The 13090-nt window shown below is 69.4% G+C and overlaps 4 protein-coding genes across 4 annotated transcripts; 2 read left to right on the top strand and 2 right to left on the bottom strand.

Moving 5' to 3' along the window:
- Positions 1-344: 344 nt before the first annotated feature.
- On the top strand, positions 345-1825 carry CHLNCDRAFT_142246 (hypothetical protein; the record flags this gene model as incomplete). Its single annotated transcript, XM_005850316.1, has 6 exons — positions 345-529; positions 673-748; positions 982-1062; positions 1204-1251; positions 1391-1536; positions 1705-1825. The coding sequence occupies 6 exons, from the start codon at positions 345-347 to the stop codon at positions 1823-1825; spliced, it is 657 nt and encodes a 218-aa protein (XP_005850378.1).
- A 3309-nt stretch (positions 1826-5134) lies between these two features.
- CHLNCDRAFT_15266 (hypothetical protein) lies at positions 5135-5398 on the bottom strand (the record flags this gene model as incomplete). The annotated part of the gene is made up of 1 exon (XM_005850073.1): positions 5135-5398. A coding segment is annotated over one exon (264 nt), but the record flags the coding sequence as incomplete, so codon positions are not given.
- A 1443-nt stretch (positions 5399-6841) lies between these two features.
- On the top strand, positions 6842-10638 carry CHLNCDRAFT_142244 (hypothetical protein; the record flags this gene model as incomplete). Its single annotated transcript, XM_005850315.1, has 12 exons — positions 6842-6931; positions 7129-7721; positions 7900-8160; positions 8270-8330; positions 8474-8599; positions 8758-8864; positions 9005-9148; positions 9363-9516; positions 9680-9757; positions 9902-10088; positions 10167-10310; positions 10508-10638. The coding sequence occupies 12 exons, from the start codon at positions 6842-6844 to the stop codon at positions 10636-10638; spliced, it is 2076 nt and encodes a 691-aa protein (XP_005850377.1).
- A 263-nt stretch (positions 10639-10901) lies between these two features.
- On the bottom strand, positions 10902-12854 carry CHLNCDRAFT_142243 (hypothetical protein; the record flags this gene model as incomplete). Its single annotated transcript, XM_005850072.1, has 6 exons — positions 10902-11011; positions 11101-11154; positions 11318-11506; positions 11688-11771; positions 11915-11986; positions 12179-12854. The coding sequence occupies 6 exons, from the start codon at positions 12852-12854 to the stop codon at positions 10902-10904; spliced, it is 1185 nt and encodes a 394-aa protein (XP_005850134.1).
- Positions 12855-13090: the final 236 nt, after the last annotated feature.

Genomic DNA, 13090 nt, shown 5'->3' with positions numbered 1-13090 from the left:
CTGGCCGCTCGGGAGTGTCGGCATCGTCCATCGGCATGCCCCCCGCATCCAGCGGGCCGTGAAGCGCGCGCAGGGAGGGTGGTTGGGCAGTGCAGGTTGGGGTCCAAGGCGGACAGCGGTGGTCCCCAGACGCCCGTTTTCTCGATGCTTGGAACCCCTTACCAAGCTCCGGAACGATAGTAGCCTCAAGCATGCGTGTTTCCGAGACTTGGCCTTGGCGCCTTTCCAGGCCCCACCAAGATCACGGCCAGGCTTCTCAGACCCTACACACGTCACACAACCAGTTCCTCCTGTTCACTGAACCCCTCCGGTGTCATCTTTTGCGCACACCCCCTGCCCTAAGTATGCCCTCGACAGCTCCCTCCTCCAGCGGGACGCTGGCAGCCTCCCGCAGCCCCCAGCACCCCACCGTGCGGCATGCTGGGCAGCAGTTCTTTGGTCTGCGTGGTTGCCTTGCAGCGCAGCCGCGGCGCGGGGTGATCAGGAGTGCGGGCCGCCTGGTGGTGCAAGCCAACGAGCTGAACAAGTGGTGGGCGCCGCTGCTGGGAGGCTGTGATTGAGAGGGTCGTTGCGAGCCGAGCCAGGCCCCGCCCCGCCGGCGCCGCGGGGCGCGTAACCCCCGCCATCCTCCAACACATCTCCAACACTTTTCAAATTTGGTGGGGCTTGCAGGGCAGACCGCAGCAATTACGATTCCCACGATGATGACTCGTGGAACTGGTCGCAGTTTGACCGGGACACGGCGCATGTGAGCCACCAGTCGCGGCGCGCCGGGGCGCGCCAGCCGCGCAGCGTGCCAGAATCATGCTGTTCAGCTGCTGGGTGTGGGGCATGGAGTGCTGCTTGTCACGCCGGCACCATGCGGAGCAGGCGGGGCGCCTGGGGGTTGGCGGATGGGCTGTTGCGTCCAGGCTGGGCCTCCACCCGGCCACCCACCCGTTCACCTTCTATGCCCTATGGCCGCCCTATGCTGACACGCAGGTGCTGCTCAAGGTGCTGACGGCAAAGGCCACACAGCGACTGTTGGTGCAGCTGCAAGAGCTGGACCTGTTCAAGGCGCAGGTAGCCGCCCGTGCGCCGCTGTGCTTGCTGCCTTTCACAACTCTGCCGCTAGCGGTAGGGTGCCTCACGCTGGGAAACAGCTGCTCATAGATACCAGGCTGCTCATCCGTCCCTGCCTGTTGCCTGCTCCCCGCCCCGCAGTGGTTCAACAACTATTGCAGCGAGCACCCACCCTCAGACGGGAACAAGGTGGGCGGGGCTCGCCGGCAGCCTCTCGCCAGCACCCTGGTCCGCGTGTCGTCTTCCCGCGTGTCGTCTGCCCCAGCTGCTGTTGCTGCGGAGCCTCACCTCGCTGCCTGCCTGCCTGCCCCCGCCCCTGCCGCCGCAGTTCCTGCTGGGCCTGTTCAAGGCGCCGTCGGTGGTGGTGCGCGAGCCCAGCACGGGCGTGGACCACACCATCGACCCCGCCAACTTGGCGCACCGCGTGATACAGATCCGCTCAGACATGGCGCACACGCTGGTGGAGATGCCCAAGTGAGTGGGGGCCGGCAGAGGCACCGGCTGGGGCGCAGCAGCCAGGCGTGGACGCTGGTTGGGCAGCGCGCAGGCAGCCGCGGCGCAGGGCACGCGGCGCATGCCCCAGGCCGCGCGCCGCCGGCGCGGCGCATCCAACGCGGCCACTTCCCACGCCCTGGCGCGCAGGTACATTGAGCAGGAGAACACAGAGGTGCTGCGCACGCACCTAACCTCCTCCACCTACCTCTCCGGCACCAGCGACAAAGGGTACAAGGAGCGGCGCGGCTACTACCGGCCCCGCCAGTGAGCAAGCCAGTGAGCAGGCCAGCAGCCCGCCGGCGGTTGCGCCCCTCCAGCTGCGACCGCCACTGCGCAGCCGTGCCGGTGCGGCGCTGCCTCGCCTCGGTTGTCGCCATATAGGGTTGGAGCTGCTGCTGCCGCAGTGTCGTGTGCCATGGTGACCCCGCATCGTCGCCGCCCGCTTCACAGCTTGCGTGCCAGGCAGCTTGCGTGCCCATGATTGATAGCTGATAGCCTTGTGACTCGGCGCCGCGCCTCCTTTCTGCGCGGCGCCAAGTCAGTCAAGTGATGTGATGATACTGTTAGGCTTGGCCTTTCCTCCAGCCCGCACTTGTCCCTCCCCGTTCCTTCTCCACCCCTATGTTTTCCCTTAGCCCTGTCGTCCCATTCCGCAGCCGCCGCCAGCGCTGCCGCCCTCTGTTGTACACTCGCCACTCGGTTGTACACTGCGCATCCCAAACAATGTCCTTGTTTGGGTTTGCTGTCTTGTTGTTCGCTGTCCCCTCAGCCTGTATCGCTGTACCTCATATGTACGACCACCCCGTCGCTGCCGTAGCCCCCTGAAGGCTGTGCAATCGTCAACTCCTTGCCGCTACATGCCCAGCCCCCGACGCCCAACGCACGCCCCCGAACCGCTTACTACTAACGCAATCCATCCATCTATCCCGGTAGACCCTCTTTTCCTTTCTGACTCCCTGCTGGCAACCTGCTTCCAGCCCCGAGTTTTGTTCTGTTCCCCATCACCATGCCATGATGTTCAACCTTGAACTGCACTCCTCTCTGGCAGAATTGCTTGTAACATTCGTTTTCGTTCAAACGAGTCGTGAGCGTCGCCAGTCACGAGGAGCTGCCAAGCTTCACTGCAGCTCGATGCTGCGCAGGTGTGTGACAGCCTGCTGCACCGCCGCCACCGCGGGGTGCCAGCGCGCGGCGGCCACCGCCACCACCAGCCCCGCCTCCCCAGGCCCCAGCGGGCCCAGCCGCAGCGCCACCAGCATGTCGCCCAGGCACTCCCGCCTGCTCTGCGCGCGTATGCTGGCGCAGAAGCCCGCAGCCACCTCGGTCAGCCGCGCCCGCAGCCCCGCCGCGGCCTCGGGCACCGCCGGCACCGCTCGCTCCACGCACAGCCCCGGCACACAGCCGCTGTAGGTGGCCACCTCCTGGCCTGCGCTGCGCAGCTGCAGGGGGACGGGGCGTGGGCAGGGGGAGGGTTTGTGGAGGGAGCGGGGGTGGGTGAAGGCCAGGAGGCGGGCAGGGCAGCACACAGCACCCCATGTTGGCTGTGCACTCGCTGGCTTGCGCCCATCTGTGGAAGAGGTGGGCAAGTGGCGGGCCCCTGCTCACCTGTGCCAGGTATTTGTCCAGGCTCTCCAGCCTCCCTGCCTGCACCGTGATCAGGTTCCTGCCCGCAACAGCCGCCGCTGCCGCCGCCGCAGCGCCGCTGCCGCCGGCACCCAGCCCGACCGCCTCGGCCAGCGGGCTGAGCAGCTGGGGGCTGAAGGCGCCGCCGCCAGAGGAGAAGAGCGAGGGCCGCTTCTGGTGCCGCCGATGCTGCTGCTGGCTGGCCGCGAGGCCCGCCTGCCGCCGCTCGTCTGGCGACTGGAACGGGGCTGGCATGCCGGCTGGGGAGGGCAGGAAGGCGCTGTCGCCCACGTCGCTGCGGCGGTTGCGTCTGGCCACGCTGCCGCTGCCCGGTGCGCCCTGGCTTGAGTGGGTGGCGGAGGAGAGGCGGGTGGAGGTGGCGGCGGCGGGCGGCGCAGGGTCTGCCAGTAGCTGCGCCGGCTTGGCGCTGCTGGTCCCACTGCCGCTGCCGGGGCGTAGCCCCTCCTGCTGCTCCCGCTGCTGCTCCCGCTGCTGCTGCTGCTGCGGCGGCGGCGGCGGCTGCTGGGCCATGAGGTTGGGCGACAGGATGCCGATGCCCAGCGGGTCCTGCCCCACACCCAGCAGCAGGTCGCCGCCCAGGCTGCTGCTGAAGTCCAGCTGGGACTGCAGGCGCGGCGGGGGGCACGGCGCAAGCTGTGAGGGTGAAGGCGGGAAGGGAGGGGGTGGCGCCACAAAGCGTGTGCATCGCTGCTGGGCAGCAGAGGGCAGGGCCCAAGGTGAGGGCCCAGGCGCCAGGGCCAGCACAGGTGCCGACCTGGGTGTGGGGCGAGAAGAGCGCCACCCCCAGCATGGGGATGTCTGGGGTCTTGAAGCCGCTCAGCGACGCCTCCCCCGCCACCCCCGCCACCGCTGCCGCGCTGGCGGTGCGTGGCAGGGCCTGCACGGCGGCACACGCGATGCAGGAGGTGAGTTGTGGGGGCAAGAGGAGGACGGGTCGACTGCTGAAGCCATGCAGGCTGCTCCGCCTCTGTTGGTGGCTCCCAGGCCCGCCCCAGCCCAGCCACCCGCCACTCACGAGCTGCTTGCCGGTGCCAGCGGCGGCGGTGGAGGGCGAGCATCCCTGGGCTGGGCCATTGACTGCCGTCAGCCAGTCCATGATTGTGTCCAGCTCCGGGGTGGAGGGCGGGCCGCGGCCGCCGCCGCCGCCGCTGTGGGGCCGCCGCCGCTGGCACTTGTGCAGCATGAGGTCGAATTCCTTGCTGAGGGCAGACACCGCCGCGTCCTGCAGGGGCCGGTGGGGGCTCGCGTGGGCCGGCAGCGGGCAGCGTGCACAGGAGGCAGTGGCGTGGAGGGCAGGGCAATGCTGCCTGGCGTTCACGGCGGCCTCCCCTGGGCGGTGCACTGAGCTGGAGCCACCCCCAGCGCCCAAGCGCCCCGCCCTGCCCGCCTCCTCACGGCCACCCACCTTGACAATGCTGCCGCCGGCGGCGGCGGCGGCGGGGGCCACGCCCACAGGGCTGAACACCAGGTGTGTGGCTTCCAAGGAGCGGCGCCGCGTGCCGGCGCTGACGGCGGCCATGCCCGAGCCGGGCGCGCTCCCCCCCAGGATGGGCAGCACGGCCTGGTGGGGCCCCAGGGCCAGCTCCGGGAAGTGCTGAAGCTGCTGCTGCATGCCCAGCGCCTCGCCGCCCGCCGGCTGCACGCCGCCGCCGCCCAGCAGAGCGGCAAGGCCCGCGGCGTGGGGCGTGGTGTGGCCCTCCAGCGCCGCCGGCGCAGACACCCTCGCCCGCTGTTGCCGCCCGCCGCGCGGCCGCCGGCCGGCACCCGCCGCCTGGGCCGCCGCGCCGCCGCCCTCCCCGCCCTCCTCCCCGCCCTCGCTCTCCTCCGAGGCGGGCTGCGTGGCGCGGCGCTTGGCCGCCGCCCTGCGCCCCACCCCCACCCCGATCGCCTTCATGTACTCCTTGAGCAGCGTGTTGCCGCCGCGCCCCGCATCCTTGCGCCGCAGCGTGGCGTTCCAGTGGTTCTTGACCGCATTCTCCGTCCTGCCCGGGATCAGCTTGGCGATGTCGGCCCACTTGTTGCCGATGCGCTTGTGCGCCTCGATCAGCAGCCGTTCCTCGCCGCCCTCCCACGCCTCGCGGCGGATGTCGGGGCGCAGCTGGTTGTGCCACCGCTCGCGGCACTGCTTGCCGATGCGCCCCGAAAAGTGCTTGGCGATGAGGGACCAGTTGCTCTGGCCGTGGTCGCGCACCAGCCTGCGGGGGGGGCGGGGCCGGTTGGGGGGCGGCAGCGGCGGCGGTGGGTGCAGGCGGCGGCGGTTGCGGCGGGGAGGTTGACCAGTGCACCACCAGGCAGCACAGCTGGGCGCTGCACCGTGCGGGGCTGCAAGCACCTGCTCCCCTGCGTCCACCTCCCTCCCCGGGCTTGCCTGGTGAGCAGCTCATCCTCATGAGGCATCCAGGAGGACTTGGAGCCACGTCCGCCGCCCGACTGGCGCCGCCGCCTGCTGCGCCGCTGCGAGCGGCTCCCGCTGCTGGGCGCCTCGTCGTCCTCCTCGCTCTCCTCCTCCTCTTCCTCCTCCTCCTCCTCCGTCTGACTCGCCTCTGAGTCGCTGTAGGGCTGCTCCTCAGCCAGCGGCATGGTGAGCTGGCAACTCCGCCGTCGCCGCCGCCACCGCTAGTTCACTGGTAGACCTGCACGGCAGTGGCGCGCCTTGTCGGGCAATCCCCACAGTTGCCCAGGAAGCTGCTGCGGCATAGAAGAGGCGGCGCGCAGGCAGTCAAGGTGCAGTCCAAAAGGGGGGATGCGGGTGGGCACGCTACCCGCACCCAGCGGCGTGGCACCCGTCACCCAATCGGGTAAAGTGCAGCAGAGCCACAGCACAGGCAGGTGCTGCCAAATGAGCCCGACAGCGGTGGGGCGCCCATGCCAATGCGGACCTTTAGAGACTTGCTCGTCCTACAACCGACTGCGATTGCATTTGGCAGGCACGCGTGTGGATGTGGATCAAGCCGCAGCGAGGGAGGAGGTCCAAGGGGGCTTTGTCCCGACTTCTGGTCGTCGGCACCCCAATGGTCTGAAAAGGCACGCTGTTGGCCCGCCTGGCTAGAGCCAAGTCGGGCCACAGAGAGAAGCTGCACGGGGAATAGAGGTCAGCAGCGGCAGCCCAGCCGATTTGCGCTTGATCAAACTTCTGCCAGCTGGCTGCCGCCCCCGCCGCTGCCGCCGCCGCCCGCCGCGCTCTGCACAGGACTCTAGCGGAGATCTCAATGGTTGTTGAGGTGATGCTCATCATCGAGATTATTTGCCCAATCAGCAAACATAAATTGTGGGCATCAGGAATCGGTGCCTCTACTCCAGCGCCTACCGGCGCCGCCAAGCTGGACACTTCCTCGTGCATAATGCCACACCTCCCCGATCGCCGCGCATCTTCCCTCGCCGAGCACAGCACGTCGCGGCAGTCCCACCCCCTCAGCAGTCAGTGCCGACTCAGGTGCGGGCGCATGCCATCAGGTTGAGCCGGCGATGCAGGCCTGGTGGTCTGCACAGCGATGATGTCTGCAGCAGAGCGACGATGTCTGCATCGCCGCCCAATTGAGCCAGAGCGCGCCGCCCATGCCGCCGCCGCCGGCTGCCCTGCCGCCGCCGCCACCGACCTCTGAAAATGTCTGCCCCGCCGACAGGGCCACGTTTGCCAGCCATGGGGCTGGGCAAGCGCACCGACTTTGGGGATGCCAAGTATGCTGGGCTGGATGTGCCCTTCAGCTGCGACATTGTGCAGACGCTCGAGGTGCGCGCAGCGGCGTGCCGTGCCGCGCGACGACCGCCTCGCCGCGTGCAACGTGTGCTGGTGCAGCTGCATCGCTGCGCCCTCTGCAAGCTGCTGCCCTCTTGGGGGCATCCACCCGCTCCTGCCCCCACCCAAGAACTTCCCCACGCCTCTCCTCCCGCCCCTCCCCGCGCCCCCGCCTTGCGCTGCGCCCGCAGAGCGCGCTGCAGTGCGGCTTTGACTTTGTGATGGCGCCGCTGGTGCACCCCCGGTACCGCCGCCCCGCCCCCAGCGCGCTGCCGCGCGGCACCTTCCAGCCCCCCTTCACCCGCTCCGACCTGCTGCTCACCTCGGGCCAGTGGAGCGGTCAGGTGGTGGGCAAGGTCAGCCCCTGGATCGACTGCGACTCTGCCAGCCCCGCGCTGGCCCGCGACTCGCGCGCGGCGCTGCAGCAGGAGCTAGCCTGGGCGGCGCACCTGTCGCTGCAGGCCGTGGCGCTGCCGCCGCCGCCGCAGCCGCTGGCCGCAGCCAACTACGCGCGCCTGCTCAACCAGGCGCTCGGCAGCCTGGCCAGCATGGCGCTCTGGCTGCGCATCCCCGCCGCCGCGCCCGCGGCAGCCGCCGGCTCCGACGGCGACGCCGGCGGCCTCGGCGGCAGCAGTGGCAGCAGCCTTGCGGGCGACCCCTGGGAGTGGTGGAACCAGCTGCGCTTCCTGTGCCACCACAACACGCGGCTGGGGGTGGTGCTGGAGCTGGGCGCAGACCTGCCGTCGGAGGGCAGCCTGCTGCGGTGGCGGGGCGAGCCCCTCAAGTGAGAGCACGCCCGGCCAGGCCCCACGCTGCCGCACCCCGCCTGCCCTTGCCGCCGCCGCACCGCTGCCACTGGCTGGCGGTCCTTGCCGAGCGGGCCCCCCGCTGCTGCCCCTGCCTGGTGCGGCCTTGGCGCCAACCCCCTCCGTTTGCTGTGGCCCCTGCCTCCTGCCCTGCAGGGCGGTGCTGGTCCCGACATCCATCTTCCAGACCAACAAGCGCGGCTACCCCGCCCTCTCCAAGCGCCACCAGGAGTTCCTGGGCGAGTGCTTCAGGCGGGGGGTGCAGGTGGTGCTGTCGGGCGCGGCGCAGCACGCGCCGCCCGCGCCGCCCGCGGGCAACGCGGCGGCGGTGGGGCCCGGCGGCGAGGTGGCGGCGGCGGCGGCGGTGCAGCAGGACTCGCTGCGCGTGTACTGGGAGTATCTGTCGTACATATTCAGGTGTATGGGTTGTACTGTTTGGGAGGGGTACGTGTGGTGGTGCGGTGTGTGTGCTCGAGGTGGTGGTGGTGCCCAGTGGCGCTTGAGATGGGGTGTTGGCTGGGTGCAGGAAGATTGAGGCCACCAGCGAGCAGGAGATGGTGGAGATGGGGTACCGCGACTACCTGCAGGTGCGGTACCTGCTGGGAAGTCGGGGGGCAGCTGATGGGGCAGCGGGCAGCAGCCACTGCCTCCCTGCATGCCCGTGCTCTGCTTGCTGCCGCACCGACCTGCCGCCTCGGCCCTGCTGCCCTGCCTTCCCCGCTGCCTGCAGTCCCCGCTGCAGCCGCTGCAGGACAATTTGGAGAGCCAGACGTACGAGACGTTTGAGCGGGACGGCATGAAGTACAGCACCTACGAGGAAGCTGTGTACCGCTGCCTGCTGGACCGCGTGCCAGAGGTGGGGCGCTGCGGGAGATGCTGGCAGGGGCGGGAGCCGAGCGGGCGCAGGCAGACAGTGCCTCCTCGGCACCTTCGTCTGCTAGGCTCGCGTCCGCCCCTCTTCCAGTGCTGTTCCTGCTGCTGACCGCTAGCTGCCCTGGGGTGGCTGCTGCGCAGGAGGAGGCGGAGAGCCGCACCACAGTACTGATGGTGGTGGGGGCGGGGCGGGGGCCGCTGGTGGCGGCGTCGCTGCGGGCGTCCGTGCGCGCGCGGCGCAAGCTCAGGTGTGGCTCCGGGTCCAGCCCCGTGACGCGTTTGCAGCGCAGCCAGGTGCCGCCAAACTCCTGCCACTTTGGGTGGCCGCGCCCCACCACCACACACCCACACACACATATGCTCCCTCCTCCTTCCCCGCTGTCCCCAGGGTGTTTGCTGTGGAGAAGAACCCCAACGCCGTGGTGACACTGCAGAACCGGGTGGTGGCGGATGGGTGGCAGGGCACCGTCACCATCGTGCCCGCCGACATGCGCGAGTGGGAGGCGCCCGAGCAGGCAGACATCCTGGTCAGGTGGGCGCGAGCAGCACCTGTATGTGTGTGGTGGCGCTGGCGTTGTGTGTGTGTGTGCGTGTGTGTCGGAGCGGGGGGTGGGGGTGAGCAGGTGCAGCTGGGATGTGAGCAGGTGCAGGAGGGAGAGGCACCTGGACCCTTGGGCCCATAGCCAAGCAGCTCATCCATCTGCGCCCTGTTTCCACCTCCCATCCCCGTCCCCCGACCCCCGCAGCGAGCTGCTGGGCTCCTTCGGCGACAACGAGCTGTCGCCCGAGTGCCTGGACGGCGCGCAGCGCTTCCTCAGGCCCGACGGCGTGTCCATCCCGCAGGCCTACACCTCCTACCTGCAGCCCATCACCTCGCACAAGCTGTGGAACGACGTCAGGGTGGGTGGCGCGGGGGGTGCATGGGCGGGCTGGTTTGGGCATGGGGGAGAGTGGGGTGGAGTGGTGGAGTGGTGGTGGTGTCATGATCTGCGTTTTCCCACCCACCCCGCCTGCCCACCCACCCCATCCACCCACGCTGTCCTCACGCCCCCGCCCAGCACAGGCGTACGACGATGTGGAGCACTTTGAGACGGCCTTTGTGGTGAAGCTGTTCAAGTTCTGCCCGCTGGCGCCCACGCAGGTGCGGCAGGAGGGGTGGGGGCTCGTCAGGCTGCTGAGCATGTCGGTGTCGCCAGTGCCTCCCGGTGTCCTTCTTCTTGCTGCGCCATCTGTGGCTCCCGTAGCAAGCGCCCCGCCCTGCCCCTCCCCGCCCCCTCCGCCGCAGGAGGTGTTCACCTTTGAGCACCCCAACCGCTCGCACAGCATCGACAACACGCGCAGCATCCGCCTGCAGTTTGACTGCACCCCACCGGGCGGCACAGGCAAGCTGCGGCCGTGGCCTCCTGCCTCCTCCGGCTTGCCTGCTGCCACCTGCCGCTGCTGCCGCCCGCTCGTCTGCCTGCCGTCATGGCGTCGCCATCCTCCCCCTGCCTGCCCCGGCTGCCCAGCTGACACCCCGGCCACGCTCCCCTCATGCCGCTTCCCCGCAGTATGCCACGGCTTTGCCGGCTACTTTGACGCCCGGCTGTACAAGGACGTGCACCTGTCCATCCACCCGCCCACCCACACCCCCAACATGTTCTCCTGGTTCCCAATCTACTTCCCCGTGCGCACACCCTTCTACGTGCCCCAGGGTGAGAGCTTGGGGCGGCGCGCCCCGGCGGACGCAGGCGGGAGGTCTGGACTGAGCTGGGCTGAGGGTGGCTGCCTCAGGGGCACCGGATGCATCGATGTGTAGGGGCCTGGCCTGTGGGCTGCGGGCACCAGCCAGGTGCCAGCTGCTTGCCCCCTTGCCGAAACACCCCGTGCCCAGACCGCTGCCCCCTTGCAGGTGCGCGCATGGAGGTGCACATGTGGCGGTGCGCCGGCCAGCACAAGGTGTGGTACGAGTGGGCGGTGACGCAGCCGCTGGCCTCCCCCATCCACAACCCCGGCGGCCGCAGCTACCATGTGGGCCTGTAGATGGCCCGACTGGCGGCAGCCCGGAGGACGCGGCAGCGCGGGGCGCAGGACCAGCTTGGCTGGGCACGGTGACTCGATGGAATGCAGTTTATATGTGTTCACGCGTGATTTGATTGCAAGAGATTGCTGCGGTATTGTTACTCTCAGCTAACAGAGGGTAAAACTTGTGGACATGCAACAACTGGAGGGCGGTGCTGAACATAGCAGGAGGAGTTAGGCATCAGAGTGGCAATCCCATTGGTCGGCAGAAGCAGGAGGGGTAGTCACCAGTAATACGTGGGGTAGCGCCGCCGCGGGTCAATGTTGTTCACCACCAGTGCAATGAGCTGCATGATGATGGAGGACACGCCTATGGTGACCAGGTAGCTGTAACCTGCAGCCCGGAAGAGGCGGCAGCGCTGAGCGGGTGGGTAGAAAGGGAGTTGAGCAGGCACAGACCTGGCAAGCCGCGGCGCAACCTACCATGCCACTTGGGCAGCGTGGGCAGCGTGCAGGCGATGAGGGCGGTGGCGCCACCTGCACAGGCGTGCAGGAGGAGAGGGGTGGAGCCCGAGAGCAGCAAGGGCTGGGAGTGTGCATCGGAGCATGCGTGCGGCTGGACGCAACCCACACCCCGCAACGTTGTGTGTCACCACATGCCTGCACGCCACCCCTGGCCCCCCGCCCCTGTGTGCGTCACCTGGCGGGTGTGTGGTGGCGGTCAGCTGCATGGCCACCAGCGCCAGCGACATGCCCACCGGGCCGGCAATCCACACCTGGTGGATGACCACGCGCGTGGTGATGCCCACCAGGGCAGACAGCATCTGCCCGCCCAGAAAGTTGCGGGGCTGGCTCATCTTGGACTCCAGAAGCGCAAACACGAGCACCGCTGCAGGGCGAGAGGGGCACGGGAGCAGGGCAGGCACAGCGGGCAATGAAGAGTCATGTGATTGACACGTCAACAGAAGCGAGGCGGAAGGCAGGCAGGTGCACGGGCCAGCATGTGCTGGCACGCAGCCAGCATGGCCCAGGCCGCCCCTGCTCCCTTGCCCACGGCGTGGCTGGCTCACCCGAGGCCCCAAAGCTGCCCACCACAAACACGATGTCGATCTCCGGGGTCACCCACTGGTTCATGGCGCTGATGGCCAGGATGCCTGCGGGCGGGTTGCGCGCAGGCGGTGGGGCAGGTGGCAGCGGGTGTCGCGTTGGCGGGCAGGCATGCCACACAATTGCCGGATCGCCGCCACCGGAGCTGGCCGGCGGGGAAGCAGGGCAGCAGCGGCTAGTGTCCACCCACCCAGGAAAGCCCCCAGCCAGCTCCAGAAGACGTCGCGCAGGGGCGGGATGGGCAGCCGCGTGTCCAGGCCGCCTGCAGCAAGGGCAGGGCGGGGCGGGCTGCGGCGTGAGGAGCAGCGCGTGGCGAGTGGCATGGCGCGGCAGCCCCTCCTCCCCGCCTCGCCTTTGAGCTTTTTGGGCAGGGAGCCAAAGTAGGCGCCCCACTCAAACATGTCTCGCTCCTTTGGCTCCTCTATCTGCACCACAGCGCTGCCAAAACCATGACCCTTGCCGCCGCCGCCGCCGCCGCCGCTGATGCCGCTGAAGCCGCCGCCGCCGGTACTGCTGGGCAGCGCCGGAGGCTGCACACCACCCTTGGCGCTGCCATCCTCCGTCACCCATACAGCGTGGTGCCCCGCGGGGCCCTCGCCTGCCAGCCGCAGCGCCGCCTGCCCCGCCGTGGCGCCCCGGCCGCTGCCGCCAGGCAGGCGAGCCGGGTGTGCGTCGTCCTGCAGGCTGTGCTGCTCCAGAGCATACTCTTCTGCCCGAGCCTGCGCCCACTGCTCGTCCCGCGAGGCTGACTCAAAGAAGCGCCACCCGCCATGGGTGCTGCCCTCACGGGAGCCTGCCCCCACATGGCGCCGCCCTCCATGGGCGCTGCCCTCACGGGAGCCTGTGCACACAAAGCGCAGCCCACCATGGGTGCTGCCTTCGCGGGAGCAGCCTGCGCCCACATAGCGCCGTCCTCCGTGGGCGCTGCCGTCGGCATGGATGCTGAAGCTGCGCTGCCTGGGCAGGGAGTGGCCCCGGTTGCTGCTGTTGTCAGCTGCGTAGTCGTCCATGGGGGCAGGGGTGGAGGCCCGGGCAGGGCTGTCCGGGACCTGGCGGCCGCCGCTGTGGGGCGGCCGGTGCGGCAGGTATTCCGCCCTCTGCTGCGATCGGCCCTCCTGCGCCGCGGTCATGAGCCCCTGGGGTGCCGCCTGCAGCTGGAGGGTCCTCAGTTAGAGCCGTTTGGGGTTGGCCAGGGTGCTTTTTCGGCAGATGCACACAGCCATGCAGTGGCCAGAGGCGTCTGGCGGCATCCTCCCAGCTCCCTGGATGCCAGCACACCTTCCAGGGTGCAGTAGCGCGCCGTGAGAGGGGTGGGAGGGAGCAGTGCCCAGCGAGTGTTTTGTCCGAGGGGCGTGAGTTTCGGCGC

The sequence above is a fragment of the Chlorella variabilis genome (genome assembly GCF_000147415.1).
Source record: "Chlorella variabilis unplaced genomic scaffold CHLNCscaffold_4, whole genome shotgun sequence".
NCBI lineage: Eukaryota > Viridiplantae > Chlorophyta > Trebouxiophyceae > Chlorellales > Chlorellaceae > Chlorella > Chlorella variabilis.
Note: the sequence above shows the minus strand (reverse complement) of the source record. Positions and strands in the feature narration are given on the sequence as shown.